At 39.8% G+C, this 22,757-nt stretch overlaps 2 protein-coding genes across 9 annotated transcripts in view; one reads left to right on the top strand and one right to left on the bottom strand.

Moving 5' to 3' along the window:
- tnrc6c2 (trinucleotide repeat containing adaptor 6C2) overlaps window positions 1-7,763 on the top strand; it is a 138,767-nt gene extending 131,004 nt beyond the window's left edge. For all 7 annotated transcript variants that reach the window (XM_030435777.1, XM_030435808.1, XM_030435800.1 and 4 more), the window contains one exon: window positions 510-7,763. In XM_030435777.1, coding sequence (XP_030291637.1) covers window positions 510-855 — 346 coding nt within the window. In that variant the 3' untranslated portion in view covers window positions 856-7,763. The remainder of the gene's footprint in view (window positions 1-509) is intronic.
- A 2,647-nt stretch (window positions 7,764-10,410) lies between these two features.
- cd7al (cd7 antigen-like) lies at window positions 10,411-22,742 on the bottom strand. 2 transcript variants are annotated; one of them, XM_030415683.1, is made up of 7 exons: window positions 21,764-22,742; window positions 16,169-16,280; window positions 15,995-16,065; window positions 14,675-15,028; window positions 13,495-13,869; window positions 11,750-11,856; window positions 10,411-11,318 (listed from the first exon to the last, which is right to left on the bottom strand). In XM_030415683.1, exons 3-7 carry the CDS (start codon window positions 16,053-16,055, stop codon window positions 11,121-11,123), a joined length of 1,095 nt encoding a protein of 364 aa, XP_030271543.1. In that variant the 5' UTR covers window positions 16,056-16,065; window positions 16,169-16,280; window positions 21,764-22,742; the 3' UTR covers window positions 10,411-11,120. The 2 variants fall into 2 exon arrangements, with proteins under 2 accessions (XP_030271543.1, XP_030271552.1); XM_030415692.1 differs by having other exon boundaries at window positions 15,995-16,057.
- Between the last annotated feature and the right edge of the window lie 15 nt (window positions 22,743-22,757).

Here is a 22,757-nt window from a genome sequence, read left to right as displayed (position 1 = left end):
CCATAATGAGATCAGTTCATCTTTCTCTATGAGTGTAGACAATGTTATTTCTGCATGTGAGCAGTCACAAGGAAGAAGAGGTGAAGAGTCATGCTGCTGTCAGCTGTACTGTGTTATTACAGACAGTCTTTCAATAATCAAAGTGAAATGGGAGGCAACGCTAGTGTTGAGCCACTCTGGGGGCACACTGGCTGTTTTTTTTAGATTTGTCTCAATTTTGTTTTGCTAATAGTGGCAACCACTGCAGCGGGTTGTCATGGAAACTAAATGCAAAATGTATGACTTCATTATCAACAGCACACAATGTGGTCATGGCAGCACCCTAAAAGGCATAATGGCATGATCAAGTCTAAAAAAAGCAGTACCATTTGATTAAAATCTATGTTAAGTTCATGCTGTCTCATTTTTACAAAACATACAGAACATACTTTGATGAAAGGTATTCATTCCTTACTCCTGGCTAAGTTATCATTGTAAGATGAATCAATTCCACTTTTCTCCTCTGTAAGGTGTGTGCTTGGAAACACCACCATCCTAGCGGAGTTCGCTGGCGAGGAGGAGGTGAACCGCTTCTTTGCACAAGGCCAGTCGCTAGGGGCAAACACCACTAGCTGGCAGGCTAACCCGGGAACCAATCAAAACCGGATGGGGGCAGCGCAGTCCCACTCTATGGGCCAGTGGAGCAGCGGTGGCGGTGGAGGCAAGGCCAGCGGAGGCGACCTTTTGTGGGGCGGGGTGCCCCAGTACTCGAGCCTGTGGGGACCTCCGGGCGGGGATGATGCCCGCGTGATCGGGAGCCCCACCCCCATCAACACCCTGCTGCCTGGTGATCTGCTCAGTGGGGAGTCCATGTAGGGTGATGCCACGATACACTAACCAACCAACCCAGCACCACCACCATGTCATGTAAGCCATCGGTGGAGGGTGGAATGGGAAAAAAAAATACAAAACAAAAAAAAAAAAGAACAGGAGCAAAACCCAAGCAAATCATGTGGCGATAATCAGTATCAATTAGAACTGTTATAAACTGTGAATAGTAAATCAGAAGGCTGGGGTCCCAACCACACAGACTGCAGACTCCAGACCTTCTCTTTTACTTTTGTCCTTATTTTTTTGTTTGGTTTACCCTTTGTTGGAAGAAAAAAAAAGCATTTTTTTTTCCTTTTGGTATTGTTGAAATGCATCATATAAAGACAAACTGAAATGAGAACACAACACAAAGAAACCTTTTAAGTGTTTTTTAGTTTTTCCATTAGTATACATGACATTCTGTGTGAAGCGTTTTTAGGAGAAGCAATCAAAGCTGCCATCTGAGACTTTCCCTTTCCCTCCAAACAAAGAAAACAAAAAACAAAACAAAAAAAATCATCCCAAGATAAGACTTAAAAAACAACCATTCCCAGCATGTCCATGGCCAATGATGTGGTTCAAAGACCTTTACTAGTTAAGTTAACGTTTGTTTCTCAGCACTAATATTAGCCTTAAGTGCTCTCTGGCCCAGGTCCTTCCCAAGCCGCCTTTTTTTTTTTTTTTTAAAGTTTGTTTTGTAATTGAAGAAATAGCTGAAATCTTGCACAGTTTCACCCTCTGAGCCAGCGAGTGGTACAGGACATGACTGGTGACCAACTCTGTCACTGGGCAGTAAGAAGGCCTGGCCATGTGACTGGCCCTACCAATCATCAGCTTAATTCTTTTAATTTCTCGAAGGGATTGTCTTCTCTTTTAGACCCAAGCGCATTTTTTTTATATCTATCACAACATAAAAGCTGAGAGAAGATTATTTGTCAACCTCACTGCGTGTCACCGTACATGTCTATGTACTGTATGTCCGGTGGCACCTAATCATTGACGTCTACAATTCCGGATCCTTCTGGTCACCTTCAACGTGGAACCCAGTCGCTCACGGGGGCTTTGTTGAATTTTCTAGTGTCCGATTTTGTTATGAAGCCCAGCTGTATGTACGGTCCACAAGTTTTCGGAGGAAAAAAAGAACACAATTTCACCTTCATGTGACAGTTACATTGTGCAATATACACCATAGATCTTTCTTCCGTCCATACTCTTATGTCCACCGGAGCTGGTTTCTCTTTTGTTTGTTTTTTCGGTTGTTGCTGATCGCAGCAAAAGACTTTGGAACTTAAAAAAAAAACCTTACCCCCTTTTCAAAACTTGGATTCCCTCCAGGCCGCCGATCCCCCTGGAAATTGTTGGGAAAACTCTTTGCAAAGAGGAAGAAAGCAGCTGTTGAAGGTGTGCATGCAGCAAACTGTACTAGAGAGTGACACTGGGTACACAATAATGCACACTTCCTCTCTGCATGCCACAGCCACACCCAACAGAGACTGAATCTGCAGCAGGGATCGGATGGTTCTGGGTATCTGGCACAATACCAAATAAGAGGGGTTTCTCCTAATGCAGTAGACCTACGAGTGTTCCTTGCGTTTGGTACTGTACAAACAGAAGAGACTAAGACTTTTATAAAATTCAAAGGGTTTTATCATAGCACTTATGAAGAGCAAATCGCTTCAACTGCAATCCAATAAATCAAAAAAGGAGCAGCAAAACATTCAAAACAACAGAAAAAAATACTGCTCTTTTATGTACTATATCTATTCCTTGGAAATGTGTCTGCCGTTGTTCCTCTGGTAGCAGGATGAAGGGAAACTAAACTGAAATGTACCATTGGACTTTTGGGGGGGAGGGGGGGGGGGAACTGCAGTCTATGATTATTATTTTTTTCCCTTCTTTGAACAATATCAAAGTGTATATCACTGTTACTCCAAATGTTTAGCCTTGTTCTGTTTGGAGGCACTAGACTCGCAATGTCAGCTGTCTCTGACGCCCGCTGGCCAGTCGGGAGTCAGGAAGGGAGTGGGGAGTGTCCACCGAGTGCCTCTCTGCTGTGGTCCTCTGGGTGTCAAGCGGCAGTCCCACAGCGCAGCACTTCCTCCTGGGCTCCACTTGACCCTCCCTCGGCTCAGCTCCTCCAAGACATGGCCAATCACGGCTCTCCGCCACTCACGGCATCTCCGACGTGGGATGGGGTGGGGGGGCCGCCACCGCTCGACCCTGCTGTCGTTCCTGCCCCCTCCCCCATCTCTCAGTTCTTTGACACAAAGATCACTTTAGCTGGAAGATGTTATAGTCATATTTCTGGAATTTTTGCCAGTGTACTTTTGATTTTTTTTAAAGATCGTTTGACTTTATTTTTTTCTTTTCAATGTGTTATATTGTTATTTTTGTCTACATGCAGTGGTCTACAAATTACTGGCTGCTGAACTAGCCCTTCACTGTTCATATGCAGAAACACTTTGGTCAGAGGTGCCTCTGTATGTTCATCCTGTGTATTGAATGCAAAACGAGGATCAATACTACAGAGCGTTATTGATTGTCTATTTGTTTTTAACTGATCATGCTTTTGTGTTTGACAGTATTCTGTAGTACTTCCAGGTAGTATCTTGAGATGTGTAAAAATAGGGTGTCTCAGACAAGGGGGGGTGTGGGTGTTTGTCGCTCCAAGCTGCTCCGCCTGCCTGCAGGCTGTCCCCCCTTGCCCTTTGCCTAGCTGCTACGCTATGATCTCCTCTCCTCCTCATCCACCTCAAACCAGACCCAGTAGCCCTCCCCTGCACCAGGCACCAACAGGCCCTCCTATCTGTTTCTATGCAAAAGACTAGAGGCTGGGGCCCTTTACAGCACGCCAAACTTGACTTGGGAACGAGCACTCCTCCCAGACCTTGGCAAACCCCCTCACCCCCAGCCCCCGTGCGCTTCTGTCAGCACTTCAGAATGGCCGTCGTTTCTGTAAAGTCGGGCCAAGCCACCAGAGCACTGTCATGTACTAAAGTCCAAACACTTTATCAAAGGTCAGCCTTTCTCTCTGCGCTGAAGACACTTCTGTCCAGCTTGATCTCAGGGTAGGGGAGTTGATGATACCAAGTATGAGATGCAGCTCTCCGTATCTGTCCTTTCTACTGTGAGAGCAAAGTCTTAAATTAAAAGGCCATCTGCGCAACTATATTTACAGACCTCATGCCTCGACTGAATCCTAATTGGAAGGGAAAAGGCTTGTATTGATCCTTTTCTCTAAAGGTGCCCTGTTGTTACTGTTTTGGGGCCCCTCATTGCATGTAAAGATGCCAACGTAATGTGCCATTATAAATTTGCTGTGTCATACTGTATCTTTATATAGAGAGCACTTCTGCTCCTGTTTGGAGGAGCTTTGATAACCTTTGCAGAGGGTGCAGCGGGGGACAGAAGGGATCAAACAAATGGGCGGCAGCATCACACCCTTAAACGACTGAGATTTTCTTTTTTTTTTTCTTTTTTTTTATGATTTTGTGGGGAATGCCCCACACTAAGGAGAAAATCTTTACTCAGTTGGGGGTTCCAGTTTGCTACAGTGCACAGTTGATGATGGGTAATCCCGGGTACATATTTTTTTAAAAACCAAAAATGAAATCGCATTTTAACGTCATTTTTATGAAGTTTGACATAAAAATCTTAAAAATGCTTAAAAAATCTAAATGAAAAAAAAAAAGATCTATAATATGTTAAAGCTCTGCACTTCTAGCTGAAACGTCTCCGGTCATCAGCCTCTACTACCACCATCTAAAGGAGTAGACTGGTGGCTGGGGTGCCTTTTTTTGTGGATGCTGTATTTATCTTGTTTTTATGTTGTGCGTCCTGCTCAAAGCGGGGCCCACTGAACTGTACATTTCCACAGACCCAGATGGCTTGGGCCCACTGTATCAGCCTCACTCTCCTCATTCTGCATCAGCAGGAGTGGAGGGGCACATTTCAAGAGGTACAAAGTCTTAAAAAAAACATTTTAAAAAAAGTTTTTAAAAATTTCACAAAAAAAAAAATAAACAAGAAAACGGGAAAAGGCTACCTTTCAGGACTCGCAGTCCTGCAGCACACAAGCAAAAATCACTATTGCCTGTTTCTGTAACTGCCTTGATCCAAGCTCAGACAGACCCAATAGCCGAGGACCTCCCAGCATCCTGTACTAACTGGAGAACCCTGACAGTGAAGGGGGTTTCCCATGCTGCACCAGCATCGAGAGGCTCTCCTCTCTACAGCTCTGTTCTAGATAACAGTATATATGTATACACTACATATATATATACGTATATACTGTGAGTATGGTGTGTGGTATCACCTCTTCAGACTTCTTGGATCGTAACCTCTGAAACTTTTCTTTGTTGTTTTGAAAGGTCATGGTTTAATACAAACTGAAAATGAGCAATATGTATTTTCCCCGCAAATAAGTGATACGAAGGAAAGAATTCGGGTCGGGTGTGAGCTGATACTTGATTGATTGAAAGCAACCTCTTATACAGAGTCAGATATGCACGTTCTGGTTTAGACGACATATTACAGTACTTTGAAGTGCTTGTACTGTATATATGTGTATTTGTTTGTTAATTAGCCTGTCTAAAAAGCCCAGCCCAAGCAGTTGATAAAACAAATCACAAACATATCAAAACAAAAACAAAAATATTGAACACAAATACTTGAATCATGGAGCGCCAATAATGTAATGTGAAGTCAGTAATTCTTCTTTTTTTTTGTTCTCTCCATCTGACAGGTACACTTTAGGGGCTTTTAGAGAATATTACAAATGTATTGCATTAAGTTACAAATACAAAATCTTCGGAGAAAAAAATGCAAAAGTCATCTTAGATGTGTGCTTGAACGTCAGATGTTTGTATGAATGTGTGCGCAGAAAACTGTGTGTGTACCAGGCACATGGCCTGCTGTTACGTTCCACTCAGTATGTTATATTTTGTCTGTTTTTATCTTTTTGTTTTGTTGTTTTTCTGTCAAAAAACTATTCTGATAAGACATTGTTATTATCTTCTAACGTTGCACTGAGTGTCTTCTACCCCTCACTCAGCTAATCGTAGATAAACGAGTCTAAGTACGGAGGGGAGATGGTGACAATTCATGTGTACATGTTTACTCAAGGACTTAATGGATTTCTTTTTTTTTTTTTTTTCATTCTATCTGTAAAAAGTTTATCTACCTTATAGTGGCTTTTATTGTGGAATAATCCAATACAAGGATTATCATTGAGTATTGCACCATTTTGTTCCAATTATACAAAAAATGAGAAAAAAATCAAAAAAGATAAAAGTACAAAAAAACAAAAAAAAATCTAAGAAAAAATGGGAAAAAAAACAAAGAACTGTGGCCATAGATAGCTGTAGAAGGACTAGTAATCCCTTATGTTAACTTCATGGAGAAATGGAAAGGGATAAAGTGTGGGAGGTGAGTTTGTTACAAGACTCATTTCAGAGGTGCCTATCTTTTCTGTTTTTTGTTGCAAAAGTCACCTGTCGTTTACAAGCATTTCATTTGTCTGAAGTTCAAGGAAATAGGATAGAAATTTTTAACAGGAATGTTTAAAAAAAAAATGGACAAATTTCATCTTCCATCAAATATGGACATGAAAAACTTGCAAAATGAAGATTTATGCTACTTTTAAGAACTCTGGGATTGATCAGTGTTGTGTCATATTTCAAGTTTTGATTTCAGTGTCGACAGACTATCTCTGTATGTATTTGAGTTGTGATTTTATGTTCTCTGTAAGCGACGCAGTTTGCTCACTATCTTGCACACTCAAAAAGAAAAAAAAATGATGTGGATTATGTCTCAGGAAGGCCAGGGTTCCAGATACCAACTCCTTCATTTCTAGGTTTAAAATGTTCTTGTGAAATAAAAGCAACTGAAAACAATTAAAACTCCAAGCAAGCACTGAAGGTTATGAGTTTAACAGAATATAGAGAGTACCATTGTTTTTTTGTTTTGATTTTCTAAAACAAGTTCGTAGCAAGTTATATATTTACCAAATAAGACTGAGAATCAACTTTGAAAAAAAGTGGAGTGCTTTACATGTGAAATCTAAGTAGAAATCGCTTTACATTTTAAAACAACGATCAATGGTTTTGATTGTCAAAAAAGACAGTGACAGAAAATGCATTTGTATGTTTTTGTGCTTTCCATTCTGTAGTTCAGGAGCATCGTGCAAGAAAGTTATGTTTGTTTTTTAATCATCTCTCCTGTCTGCTAACATGTCTGTTCCTGTGACAGGTATTCAATAGTTGAGAGATTTCTTAACATGTAACAGATGGTTGTCGGAGACAGATTCAAGTGGAGGAATAAAGCTGGTTTTTAAAGGATCATGATCTATGCACAAGTGGGAGGGAAGAGTCCAAACCCAGCTGCTGTACTGCGGGCGTTTGTCGACTCACACTCTGGGGTTCAGGGTTCGATGTAGGGTTGTTCTTGTTTTGTCTCTTGCTCAAATTTCCTCCACTCTACTTTCTCCCCCTCCCCCTCCCCCGTCATCATTATCATCATCATTATCATCATAATGTTTTAGCAAAACTTTACATTGCGTCGCCATGCTGTGTAATCCTTAACCAATGAGCGCTTATCCTTCTGCTAAAGCACTGTGGGTTTTACTGAGAAAAAAAAAAAAAGCCCATGACTTTCAAGGCTGTCTGTTTTTTAAAGGGGAGGAGGGTGGGTGGGGGAATGGGGGTACTTTGCCTTTGCCTTTCTCTTTACTTTGGAAAAAAAAAACATTAAGGAAAATGTCTGTAACTGAAATACAAAGTTGTGGCTTTTAATGTTGTTCTTTTTTCTCCTCATAGAATGTGATTGTTAAGGACATGCACCGGAAAAAATGTTTCCACGGATTGTGGAGCTTCTTTCGGACTATATTAATAAATTACAAATTTTCTTGGCTGTTACCGCGTGTCTTGTCCCTTTTTATTTTAGTGGTTCAGAATGATGTTAAAGTACTGCATACTGAATATATGCACAATAAAGAGATAAAGTGAATATTATATGTGCATCAGGGCATCAGTGTGCTTCATCAGATCTGCCTCAACAACCTAGTGCAACACTTTGCATCTAGGCCTTTTTAGGCGCAATTTTAAAAGGTTGACGGCAAAATGAAAAATATAAACTTAGTAAAGAAGTAAACTCTGACATAGCCAACACTGAACTCACATCAGCTGTTTCTGCTTGGAAAAAAAAAAGCTGTTTCCCCTGTTAACAACTTCCCCAATATAAACACCATTACTAACCCACATTAATGAGTAATTAAAACCTGCACAGCTAAAAAGAAGGAAAAGAAAGACATCTGTACATTTTTCTCTCATAGGTGGACTAGTGTTATTAATTGCGTTTCGTTGAGGTTTATTGGCGGTTTATTGGTGCTCACCTGGTACTGTTTATAGGTCATGACCTCTGCTTCTTATGCTCTGTTTATTACAACCATATATTACAGCTGATACCACCAGCTTATTGTTTTTTGGGGGGCTATTTCAAAAGTTCACTTCCAATTCAAAATAAAATTAAGACATAATCAGCTGATGGAGACAGCTAATGAATGTCTTTCCAGAAGAGGCTGAGTGAAAATGTGCACTATCGTCCCTGTATCACATCGATACTGCATCATTCCCCTTCATCATTCCCCCTCTCGCAAGTTTTGTTCAGCCTGCTTTATTAAGAACAGCCATGAAAACATTGGCTCTCCGACACTTGTGTGTGCATGACCCGAGCCGCCTATCGTCTGATAGACATTCATTCCTATAACATGCAGGAAAATAATTCAGCGGGCAGCTAGTAAGCATGGATTAACACAATTTAAACTCAGTTGCCACTTCATAAGGTTTACCTAGCTGAAACTAATGAAGTCTTATACAACAGTCTTGCAATATATTCCTCCTAAACGGTGTGTTTCGGCGATGACGTATTTTGTAAGATAACTCGGTTATCTTAGAAAAGTTAGATAACCGGTTTACTAACTTTAGTTATTAAATCGCTAGAGGTGAATGTTAGGCTAAAAACAGACTATATTGCGGTTGCATGACTTAAACGTCACCCACACTAAGCGTCTTAATACACCATTACTATACATGTAAAAAATCGTCAAGGTGTAAAGTTTCAGTCAGAATAGTTTGTAACTGCAGTCGGCCTGTAAAGACGGATTAGTCAGTAGATGGCTGTGTCCAAAATCACTCACTACTCCTCATATAGTGCACTACGTAGTGAGTACGCCATATTGTAGTGCTCTCTGAATGTCTAGTGGGAATTATTATACCCTATATAGTGGACTCAAAGTATCCCACAATGCATCACTAAAAGTAGTGTACAACAAATGGCCACTAACTGAGCAATGTTTACCATCATGCATTGCGCTAAGAGAAAAACTGATGGCGTTGATGTATGACTATGAAATTCATAGTTGTCACTGGTTGTTTGAATATATAAATGAACTGAGTCCAAATGTGGACCGACATGTTTAATCATTACTAACATGGCCTGAAATTTGGTGAAGATAGTATCTCTAGAGGATGATCTTGGGAGGCTGCTGCAAATAACTGCCTCACTGGTCGTTTTGCTTTAAAATGGTCCAGACATTAACTCAGCGGTCACTGTTGCCTCTGGCTATGACTGAACCATGTGTCGCGAGACCTACTTATACCAAAATGTACATCACAATCTTGGTAACAAACACACACACACTACACAACAGTGGCTCATATTTTAACAAACAATGTGCATTACATTATAACATCTGGCTCGACAGGAAACACTCTACTGTAAAGCAAGGGTTCAGCTTCTGATAAGTGTCCCAATCTGATATTGCAACACATCCTCGTATTGAAACATCTGATGAGGGCTTTTGCGAGTGTTTCTCTAAAACCACATATCTAATCATTCCCCAAAACAGCAAACCAGCAAACCAGCAACAGGCGCACCACAGTTGCGTGCTCTTAATTTGGTAAGATTAAGGCAAAAACACTTTTTTGGTTTACTTAGTCATGACCTCACTGACAAATCTATCTATGTAACGTACGTAACTTCAGTAATATTATGTACTTGAAGTAACTTTAATACGTTATACAGTTGCAATAATTCACAGTTGACTTTTGACTTCACTCAGTTTGACACCGGCTGTTTCCTTTCCTGACTCATCCCATTTGTTTAGCAAGTTCAACATTTTAAAACTAGCTCCTTGTTTCTATGTGCTTATTTCTTATCAAGCGTTCGTGTAAGTTGTGTTCCTGACTATATTCCTGTGGCTGAACTAAAATCTGCTTGTGCCACTTTGTTCTCCAAGCACCCTTTTCATCGAGGAACCAGAAACTCCAAAGGGCAGAGCTAGTAACCGAAGTAATCGATCACAACAAGTCATAAAACAATTACATACAAGCCATAAGATAAATAAAGATTTTTTTTATTAATTTATGGGTACATATGAATGTTTGTATCTGCATTTGGAAAAAGTAATCTAATCTAAAAGCTTTATTCTATCACGAATGTTGGACACTTACGAGATCCTCTCTGCTGATGGACACAAAAACACAATATTTGGAACACAAACACTTATTTCTCAATATTTATTTTGTTGGTCATGTACTCAGCCCAACAGCCCCTCATAGAAACCAGCACACTAAATAAGTTCAAGATAAGATCAAGATCCATGCATTACTCAAATTAACAAAATGTAAAAAAAAAAGAAAAAAAAAAAAGCCCTCACAATAAATTCCTGGGTCTGTCAGTTGATCATGACTAGCACTGACGTTAACATGGTCTGTTCTGGGACGAGACCTATCCATAAAAAATCTGTTCAGTAATCCCTCTGTTAAAACGTAAACCGAACATTATAACCTTCATGAAAGGGAGTATTTACTATATTAGTCTCACCTAGCTTTACTTGATAAACAGGCAACTGAGCGTAGGTTTCAAATACTAACTATAAATCTGCACTTCACATATAAGTCAGGGAATGAATTCAACCTGAACCCAATGCCTTTTGAGAATAATTCAATGTAAACATTGCTTCTTTTACAAAAAAACAACACATGGCAACTGTAATTTGTTGAGGAAACCAAAAACGTGGTTATTTTATTCTTTTATTCTATTCTAACAATTGCTTGATCAACTTTCTAAACTGCGATTTACACAAAATGAAAGGCTTGAAGAAAATACCCAATTGTAAACAATCTGTCAGACTATCAGCAATCCAGTACAAATGAGATAAAGAGAATCTTTGTTGTTCAAACCTGTGGAAGAAAAGACCTAACATTTTTATTTCATTTCAGAGAGTCCTTCCTGGGGCTTTCATAATAGTTTTCAGGGCAGGATTTCTTCACGGGGCAGTTCCTGTACTCGGAAGACTGCGTTTCCTCCAGATGGAGAGGGCCCAGCTTACGGTTTGCAGCCTTCAACCCGGTCATCTCCTCGTAGATGGGGGCCTGAGGGTGTGGCTTGACACTGCGGCGAGATTTGCCCTGAAAGTCACCGAGACAGGAGGAAAACAAATCAGTGAAGGGAACAAAAAGTGTTTTGCACTCTCGATTTCCTGTGTTAAAATCAGAGTTTGTCTCTCGAGGCAGCATTTCTAATACGAGGCTGCCTATTCCTCACTGTGACCTGTTTATTGTTGGTTGTAAAAAAATACATGTATGTGGTTCATAAGCAGTTTAAAACTTCTTAAAACCAAACTAAAAAGTAGAAGTTTCACCGCCTTCCTCATTGAATTTGAAGAAAAACATGCTGACAACTGACAGCAACATATTATGAAACCAGTGTGGTTTTGTGGTGAGCTGCAGAGGAACCGTATGGCACGCTCTCAGCAAGCAGGTGCTGCACACGGTAATAGTTTTATTTTTTACTCTGTGTTTCTTGTGTGGTGCAGGTGCGGCACTTCGAGTCCACTCACTTTATATATCACCACGAACGCGAGGAGGAGGAAGAGGAGGAGGATGGCTACCGCTGAAGACAAAGCGTAGAGCAGAGAGGAGTAGCTGGAGCAGCTGCACTGACCTCCTGTCGAGAAACAGAAAGAGAACATTACAGATAAGAGTAGCAGCGGCCCCTGACACCATTCGACACCATTCAGCTCCCTCGCTGCACGGGGTTCCTGCCTCTGACTGTTACATATGCATTCACAGAGAGAAATCGACACTGGAAAGGCAGTCCATGTTAGATGGCTGTTTTGAAGGCAGTTCAAATATGACATTCAGTGGGATTGCAAAAAAAAAAAAAACACTAAGCCGAACTTCCTTCCCATTTCTCGGATGCAGTTACAAAATACATTGTTAGTATTTTGAGTATTTTTATGACCATTCACTGTTGGATGAAGATGAGGATGAATGCTGGTCACATATAGGCAGATCAACAGATCTACTAGACAACAGATTTCCATCAAACTTGGATGAAGGACGGGTCTCAGCCCAGAATAGATCCCATGAAATTTTGGTGATGATCTTGAAAAAGGGACAGGTCCAGAAATCTTTTCTCACCTTCTTCAATATAGTAAAATGTTTTGGTTTTTTTATACATTTTTGTTCATTCCTCAGCTGTGCTTCGGTAGCTGGTATCTATGAGTGAGTACAATGTGATGCACATAAAGGGGATTGTTGTGTCTGTGTGGAGGTATGCACTTTACTGAGTGCCATGTTAATTTGTTTTGCACAACACTGGAGCTCTGTGACACAGAAATAAACTATCAGGCTTTAGCCAATATATTTGTCATTGATCTTTTGTTGTGCTGCTCTTATTAATATAAATGGTAATAATTTGTATTTCTTTTGCCATTTCTAGCTTTCATTGCCATTTGGAGCACTTTTGCTGCAAAAACAGTGCTTTTGCGATAAATAGATTATTATTAGCTTCACAGTCAAAACTTATTGGTGGGATAAATTCATTGTTGCTTTCAGTCTGTTATTGGGACTTGTTGGCAATAGTAGAATACCACAAGGCTTATCCTTTCTGACACATAATTATGATTTCAAAACAAAATAAATAATAATAATAAAATATATATATATATATATATATATATATATATATATATATATATATATATATATATATTCAGCAGGACAGCAGCTTTCAGTTTTTCACTTTGTTCATATTATAGAATCACACATTAGTCCAACTAAAATAATCTTATAATAGCTTATTATTTTATTGTCATATAAAACATCACACCACAACCACCACCTGCAAATTATGAGCCACTTTAAGTATTTATCTGATTCTAGCTGATAGAACATAAAGACTAATATTACTTACTACATGCATGACATTTAAAAATGGAAAAAAATAGTCATCTCATCTCCTGTGGATTTCAAATTTTGTCTTGTGTTATCAGTTGTGCAACAGACATACAAGAAAAAAACAAAAAAAGGAGTGTTGCTAATGTGACACCGATGGGGCTGACAGGAAGATGATTCAGAGTAGGTGAGAACTGAAACACAGACCTACTCAATTTAAAAATAATTAATTGCAAGGATAGACAGAGAGAATGAAGTTCATCAGTTGTGGTTGTATTATCAGAAGGCCAACATCCTGAAGTGAACTGATGTCAGAAGGAGGAAGCACATGGCAGAGCAACAGTTAGTATGACATAATAGTGGGTTAGTTGAGGGAACCTGGCCATCAGGTCCTGCCGTGACCCACCTTGCACAGAAACAAGGACCGCTTGTCTCCCGAGACTGGTGCTGCTGTCGGGCCGGCCCCGCAGGAGCAACTGGCAGCTGTACAGGCCGCTGTCGTCCGGCTGCAGCTGCTGCAGGGTGAGGTTGTAGGTGATGCCACCGGGGCCAGGCGCAGAGGAGAGATGGACCTTCTCAACAGGAAACTGGGAGGAGGGGGGCGGATGGCTGCTGCCATGGTGACGCTTTGAGTGGTACAACACCTCCACAGCTGCCCGGCCCCTCTGCCGCTTCAGGCTCACCCCCTCCACAGCCAAGCCCTCCCCATTCAGGAGGAGACAGGGGAGCACGGCCGAGCCCCCAGCGCACGTCTCTACCAACCCCAGCGACCCAGGTGCATCTCCAGAGGGGAGAGGGGATGAAACTTAGAATATGACCTGCGACATGTTTGTGCTGATGGATACAGTGAGATCATTCTGATTTCTATGACAGTTTTCAGGACACGTTTATGTGATGTAGTATTACTTACATTTTTATTTGTTTGTGGTGGTGGTGGTGGTGTATTTTTAGATCTAAAACCAGCGCCGTGTAACAAGGTGAGGTAATTCATGGCCAGGCTTTTCTCCCATGATTTCAATGCCGAAACAGAAAATCACTGACTGAGTGAGTCACCCAGAACAAAATGCTGATGGTGTTTGAAATGATGGAAGACAAGCAGCTCATATGTCAAGATCAGATGATCAGAGCCACATGTGTTGAATGTTGAAGTTTGGGGAACTGCTGAGAGACCGTGACAACAGTCTCACCACAGAGAAAATTAGAATTTCATGCAACCTTCTTTTTGACATCATTTATATATAGTTTGTAGGGAATTCTTCATTAGTTAGACCATTAATAAGAGGAACTTTGGGGTAGCAAGGTTGTGAAATATCCTTCTTGCTGGTATGTTTCATCCTTCAGCATTATCTTAAACCTCATTTCTTGGCAATCATTATTTACAACACTTATACATATGTTCTATAAGACAGTGTTGCTTCGTGTGAGCACCAAACCCACTCTTCAAATGTCAACCCCCTGCTGCGGTAATGCATGCGGATGTTTCAGCCCTCTCTTTCTCAGTTACTGTGGGTGGGAGTTTTGGAAACTTCCTGTGAGTGAAAAAGAGATGAAACGTCTTTGGGATGAAAAAAAGTAAAACAACTCACCAGCAGTCACAAGGAGGAAGAACTCAGTCTTTCCAGGCAGTCGTAAATCTTCACGGTTAGGGTTCTCCACTTCAAACTCACAGTAGTAGCGGTCTGTGTCACTGGCCCTTAGATCAGAGATGGTCACGTTCAGAGAGTGGCGGCTCGGGTCTCCGCTGACTCTTGTGCGGTTTTTGTCATCGGCATTGAAAACGTGGACTTCGCTCTCGGTGTGCATGTACATCACCTTACTACGATGCAACCAGCTGCGCGTCAGGGACAAACCGTAGGGTGGAGGAGTTCTCGGTTCGACCACACAGGGCAGAACCACAGATTCGCCCTCCTGCCTCTCAAGGAACTGAATGTCACTGCAAACTGGATCAAAATAATAAAGAAACGTGTCTGAATACATCCAGTTCTAGTCTGGAGAGAGAAATGATTATGTACACATAAGATATGTGCACATCAGTGGTGGAGAGTGCCTGAGTACATCTACATGAGTACTGTGGTCAGGCAGAGTTTTTTTTTTAAAGTTGTACTTCTCACGGTGGAACTTCTACTCCACTAGAATTCAGAGACAAACATTGTACTTTTTACCTCACAATTATTTAGCAACTTTAGTTACTAGCAGGTTTAGTTTAAGAATACAAAATGTAATAACCAATAAATTATTATGTAATACGATAGATTTACATTTAATACTTAATTGCTCCCCGAGGCAGCTACCCAGCACATAAATGATATGACGTAGTTAAACTACCTTTAATGGCTGCAACATTAAAGTGACGAGCACAAGCCGTCAGTAATTTAAACACATTAATATTTTGAAATTTGCCTTTCTGCATAATGAGCACTTTTACTCCTTTTTTAATGCAAATACTTTTTATGCTTTTACTTGAGTACATATTTTAATGCCTGACTTTTACTTGTAAGCGAGGATTTCTACACCGTAGTAATACTTCTTTGAGTACATGAATCTCCCTCCAAAACACACAACTCCACAAATAAAATTTACTATTTTACAAATAAATTATAATCCAGAATGCAAACTACTATGTTAGATTCAACCAATTTGCAAAATATTACTACACACAAAACTAAAAAATAAAACAAAACAAATAGTGAGATGTGCATCCTGTATTTTTAATCTCTGAGGAATTATCTTAAATATTTATTAGGTTGACTAAACACCATCAACACCTTTACAAACGCTACAAACTGCAGCCTGAAATATGACCAAAGTTAAACTATTCTTACGGCCAGAAATGTCAAAATTCCATGCACCCTTTAGCTGCAATTTAAACAGAGACGAAGGAAACAAATGATCAGAACTCAACTCACCACATCCATTGTGTGTGACGAACAGAATCCACAGACAGGTCAGGTGCCGCATCCCAGTCATCTCTGTAGTACTGTCAGAAGACACACTAATTAAGATCCTGAGGGAAGTCAGTGATGTCAATCATGACAGCACAGATGCAAGAACTCAAAACTGGGTGTCAAAAGTTTGGTTGCCTGTAAATGAAACCAAGAGGAACTCCGCGAAGCTCCGCCCTTCAGACCTCTAGACGAACAGAAGAGGAAGCATATGCCGAGCCAGCAACACGTATGATGGGTCAAGTTCATCCTACAGAAATATATATCATTAACAGAATTAAACATGTGATGACACAGATGAGACTGAACGTTTAGGATGGATCAGAATGGGGACGCATCCACATTGGAGGAACAAGCACCTGCATGGAGGGCCCCAGAGGTCCACACTTCAATGAGCTCCTTTCACATTTCTTTAAACATTTATTTGCATCAATTGTCTTTTACATGGTTAAAAGAGAAACTTTCCACAGACAAAACTATATTAACATGTCTCAGAGGAAATGGCTTCCTCAACAGGATGTGTCTGCTTGTGATAATAATTTGCTTCAGTGGACAGACCCCTCTGAGAGAGGCCTGCTGACTGAACCACAAAAGACAGTGTTGTAGGTTTTAAACTTACTTCACTGACCGACGTGTGAATTAATGCTTGACTGGTTTAACGTGAGAACAACTTGATACAATAATAAAGTACATTTAAAAAAAAAAACATCAGATGGGCCCTATGCAGCCTCATCGCTTCAATATTTGATTATTAGCCATGTGCACTGGAAAAAAAAAACCATAAAATATTATTAAACCTTTCACAGACTGCGCGGACGAGAGGAATTGTTACGGCGAATAATCCCTTTTTTGAGTAATGTTTCGAGATGGACCAGAAAAATTGTTTATCTATCCTCTTACACAGTCTTCCAATTTCAATGTTTTGCAATAAGACATTTAAAAACTCCCCATTTCTTTTTCAAGTATTGCAACTTGACCTAGAACTGAAACCTGTCTTGGGAAACATGACACTTCACTTCTACAAGAGAGAAAAACTCTGGTTGCTGGATGTCTAATAGTGTTGGAGAAAATCAGCAGGATGTTGCGGTTTCATTCTTGACATTTTTGCCACGCATCCAAGAGGCTTCCACATTTTCTGCCCGTTTCCGACGGTACCAAGCATTTTCATTTCATTCACACGCTGGACTGCAGTTTAGAAATAAATATAAGCAGTAGAAAGAAACGATAAAAACAAATGAACAAATGGTGCAGGGAGTTACTGACCATGGCAGGGCTAATGAGAGGGACACATCATGCTCATTTTCAGGTTCATACATTTATTTTGCGTTATTACTACAATACGTGTAATTCTCATAAAACACTTGTTGTGTCATACTGTCCAGGGCAGCACCACTGTATTCCCCCCTCTGACTTAATGCCTTTGATGGGAAATGAAGTCATTCATTTTGGATTTCAAACTGGACTCTGAATTGAACTCAGTGTCTCAGGATTCCCCATTTATCACACTTTGGTGCAAAATTCCGCTTTGAGCTACTATTGGTCAGAGTGACAGACCCCCCTCTGACCAGATAGTTAAAACTCCCCCCATGGGGCTGCCTGCCCTCAAGATCTCTTCTTCTGGGCCTAACAGCTGTGGAGAGCTGCAAGCTGCATTTGCAGGCCAGAGAACTTCTCCTCACTGCAGCGACACAAGGTCCTGTTAGTATTCCAGAGCAGTTAGCACCAGCAGCTGCAACGCAAAGCTTGCCAGCTAACTTCACAATCTGAGGAACATCAAGCAAGTTAGCACCGAGCTGCTATCCTTGTTTCATCCTCTGCATACTTTCATCAGTCCTTGCACAGCAAGAACAGCATTCAACATTGGAGTTCAAACCTTCTCCTGCAACCACCAGCACCTTTGCTTCAAAGACTGTTAACCTTGAACTGGGCTTAGATAGCATAGTATAGCAAGGCTAAACACAGGACTCTAAACTCCAGTTGATTTAATGCACATTGTGTTCAATGTATGTGTTTGTTCACTGTTGTGGTGTTATTGTGACCTCAGGTCAGGTTATTGGTAGTTTGCTTTCCTAGATGGCTAATTCAACGTTAGTTGAATGCTGCTTCACACAGACTCAGTGTCTCTGCATGCAACTAAGCATCTTCTCTAACCTGGCATCACGACTCACACACACACACACACACACACACACATTGTAGTTAAGTTAATTATCAATCAGAGATATAAACAGTTTAGTACCTTTTTATGAGACCAAGTTAGTAAATTTGCTATATTTTCCATTCTTCAAGGGTGGTGCCCCGAGGTGATCTAATGTAAATTGGATCAGATTATTTATTATAATTAATAATTATCCCTGACAATCTTTAATTATTATTGATAGCCTAATTTAACCTAAAACTCTCTTTTATTGTTGCATAAACACTACTTAATTTTGCCTCGTGCAAGGCCCAATACCTCTGTTTTAGCTCCGGTCTCTTTAAGAGAGGAGCTTTTATTTATTTACATATTTTCCAGACATAGCTTTAAAGAGCTTATCTGCACGATGAATACTTTCACTTTTGATCAAAGCGTGTGCTCCATTTTCACTCCTCTTCAGTGGTGTCAAGCCATGCTGATAGTTTTGGTTTTATGTGTCCAGGTCTTTGAGAGATCAGTTTTCTGCCTCCATACTTTGACATAATTTCACACAATTAAGGTAAATTTGAGGGTTTGTCTGGAGTGTGACCAAGAGAGTCTCCAGGGAATCTTAATGTCGGTCACACACTGGACTACAGTTTAGACATGAGGAAAAATTTCAATGAAAAATCAAAATAAGAAATTAGCAAACTGGCCATTGCAGGGCTGTGACACAATTTCAATGCAGAAAAATAAGAAAAATAAGTGAAAACAAGAGGGTAAATTGGCTTAAATTTACTTGATAAACATGGTCCATTATTCATCTATAAAACCCAGAGAAGAGCCGAGGCTCAATTCTCACTCCGTTGAAGAAGTTAATGTTTATCAGTAACCAGCGGTTTGCACTGTGGTCCACGTAACTCATATCAGTGTCAAAGATCTGTCTCAATGTGACGCATGGCACGCTATGAAGAACTATTATTGCATTGCGCTCGTCCAGCAACAAACCACATATAACAAGTGTACAACTGTTTTTGTTTGTTTGCTGCTGCAGTTTGAGAGGCTGCAGCTCAAAAGGGTCTCTTCTTCTACATCCATTTTATCACTTTCATCAGTCAGCTCATCTTTAACCTGCCATTGTCTGCGAGTGCATTCAAAAGCTTCGTTGACACTTGTTGGTGGGTTTAAAATGCTGTGACACAAATTGTTTAGGGGGGTTTCAAACTACCTATGTAATTTTGGCTTAGTATTGCATCTCTCCCCTCACTGTTGCTTCAAACCACAAAATCAGGTTCAAAGAAGGTCTGACTAATTCTTGGAAGTGTTGACGAACAGTCCACCAGAAGTTTCCATTGCACTACTTTTTTCACATAAACAAGCGTTGAATGGCTATGAACTTGAACCAGGCTGTGTTAAAGGTAATTATTTCAATTTAAAAACGTATGATGTGTGATGTATTGCAAAATCATCTGTATCAATTAAAACAATACTGAATCAACTTTAGCGAATATCAGAATGATCAAATTGTAGTTAAACAAATTATTTAAATATTTATGAAATGCTACTTCTTTTCAAAGACAACCTAAATCTACATATATTTATGTATTTGTTGAGTCACTTCTGAGGGATACTGCAGCCGTCTATTATTTCATATTTCAGCCAGGTCACCAAAGTTCCGCCACTGCTTTTTATTTGAATGTCCCCGTCTCTTAAAGAACTAGTGAAGATTCACTTTCCTGATTTGCCCCCTTTTACTGATAACAGCCCTGTTTTAGGCCCAAATTAAGACCTATCTTTTTAAACCTGACTTTTAATTTGGAGTAATTTTACATCCATTACATACATTACTCAAAGTCATTGTATAAATAAGGGCCAGGCCTCACTGATTCCGAGTTTCATGTCCCTATTTTCTCCCTACAGCACTCTATACAGGACTCACAAAGACACTAGAATTAAAAGTTGTGGATTTGGGAAGTTTTTGCTACAGCCCTGAAACCATCACTACTATATTATGTGATAATGAAGCCTGATTAAAGCAAACTATCACTCATTTTAAACATTGTGTCTAACTCCACAGGGTTTCTCTGGCTTTATTTCATTGGGAGTGGGTCCTATGGATCGAAGCGGTCTGTAATAACCACCATACGTCACCAGGCGGTGCAATAGTTCCTGATTGCCCAAACACATGGGAGGACCTTTGTGTGTAGGAGCTTCAGAACAGGAGATTTCACCTCAAGTTTGAATCCAGAGAATGAAGAAAAACAAAGGACAGGAAAATAATACAATACATTTATTGAAAAAACAAACAAATTACAAATTGTGATGAGTCACATTTTCATTCAAATATCAATTTACTTTGTGGATAACTGTTCTTCAATAACTTTTTACGTAGAAATAAACCTGGTCCAAAAACAAGAGTTTGGTAATGACTTGAAAGGTGTCAGTGACAGAAACTTCCATAAATTCAACTGGAATATAGCTTTGCAAATACAAAATCCCTTTTCAGTGTAATTAGGTTGTTTAAAATGATTAGTCCCTTTAAAAAGTGTTAAATGTGTGTCATGTGGACAAACAAGAAAATAGATTGTGGAAATAGATGGTTATTTTATAGAAGTTCTGTGATCACCACAAATGAAATTATGTTCACCTCAGTTCTACCTGGGGTGCAGACAAAATCTTAAAACCTTGGTTTGTAAAACCAAAACCATCTGCTAGATCAGTGGTTCCCAATCTGGGCTCAGGGTCCCAAAAACAATCTGAAGAGTCAAATAATGATGTCAAGGTTAATAAACAAAAACTTGTATACTATAAGAGGACTGTTTAAATGTTTGGTTTAAATCTATTTCAATTTCAGCTCTTCATGTAGACAAGCATGCAAAAACCATGTTTCATGTTCACACTGGGGCCAATGTATTTCTGTGAAAATGCTGCCACAGATATTAGTTGCTTCATATTAAAAAGGGGGGCACTGCAGAGATGTTACATGTAAAAACCAGTTACTCATGAGGACTATTAATGTGACTTGAAAACAGTTGTGTAATATCTTCTCTTCGTGGCTGCTTATATCAGATAAAATGATAAAAGGCTTCAGACTTCACATTTTTGACAGAAAGTCTGAGTAATAGGCTCGGGATGTTAAGTTTGAAGGACAGCAGTTCACCAGGCTGAGAGGGTCTAATGCATAACGCCATTAAGATATTGACATCAACAGCCTCTGCTTCTTAAATTTGGAGCACTCTTTAAAAACTCTCCTGAAAGACCCCGAGACAAAAAGGTTGGGAACCACTGTGCTAGACACCACCAGAGAAAAGAAAACATTTTCTTTTCTCATTGGAGTGAACTGACCCTTTAACATAACAACAAGACTCTCAAACATACACCGCCTTTAAGGCTGACTACTTACCATGTTAGTCTAATTCATACCAGACAGGACAATGCTATAAAAACATGTCACTTTAGGCATACACTTATATATATTTTTACACAACAGGTATGCAAGAGTTTTCCACCGTCTTTGTACATTAGTGATGAACTTTAACAAAAACATCATGTAATACAAGGCCCAGCTTCCAGTTGTACAGGACAGACCCACACTATAATGAAGATCAGGTACTTACTGGGTTTAACTGACCTGTCATGCCAGCTGAGTGGGTTTTAAGGCTGATATGGAGGGGCTACAGACAAAAACAAATACAAAGCAGTAAGTGATATGGGCAGAGGAAAAACTTAAGTATTTTCTTGCACCACCATGTTTTTTATCATCTTTGCATTTGGAAGAAAATTTGGAATAGGAAGGTGGGATAAAACACAAAACCACCCAGCAATACACACTAGCACTGCATTAAACATTACTTCATTCTTAAACTGTAAATTTAAGTGTTATCAAGCGATGTATCCTTGTGACCACTGTTCATTCTTGCGAAAGGAGATTTTCCTGTGTTTGCATTAGGTCATTAACGTTTCGAAACTTTTTTACTTTCTACATACTTTAACAGGGATAGATGCACTAGCAATCCTGCTTCTTTAAATCACAGCTACAGTCATGTGCCACTGTTTGTGTCAGAAACCCATATTCAAAATTTGACAGGGATAAAAAATTTTTAAAAGAGATAAATCTGTGGCAAACACTCATTGGTAAGGAAAAAGTCTGTAAGTAAGTGAATCACTAACCTTGTGTTCAAAAGAATTCAGCTAATCAATCTTAAACAACAACATTTAACACAAAGCTACTGCATTGCTGGGTTTGTTGTCTTGTTTATCCCCACTGTAGTGCATTATGGGGATATGACTATGAGAAATGATAAACACTAAAATTATAGCATTCATGCATGTTTCAATACTGGTATGCATGTAGGGACAATAAAGTTAAAGAATCCAGAGTGACATTTAATTTCTCTTCCACTGCTCTATAAGTGTATGGCAGTGTAACAACAAGTATAATTTATTCTGTAGTTATTTTCATCATAATCATGAGGTCACATGCAGTATTTTGAAACCAGAAGTTGGCCAAAATCATGTTTCGGGCTGGTGGTACATAAGAACAGAAAACTTATTTCATTTTATACTTTAATGTCCAGTCTATTATTAAGACAATGTAAGGTGAACTCTACA

The sequence above is a fragment of the Sparus aurata genome, chromosome 1, assembly GCF_900880675.1.
Source record: "Sparus aurata chromosome 1, fSpaAur1.1, whole genome shotgun sequence".
NCBI classification, from domain to species: Eukaryota; Metazoa; Chordata; class Actinopteri; order Spariformes; family Sparidae; genus Sparus; species Sparus aurata.
This window is presented reverse-complemented; position numbering and strand designations above follow the sequence as displayed.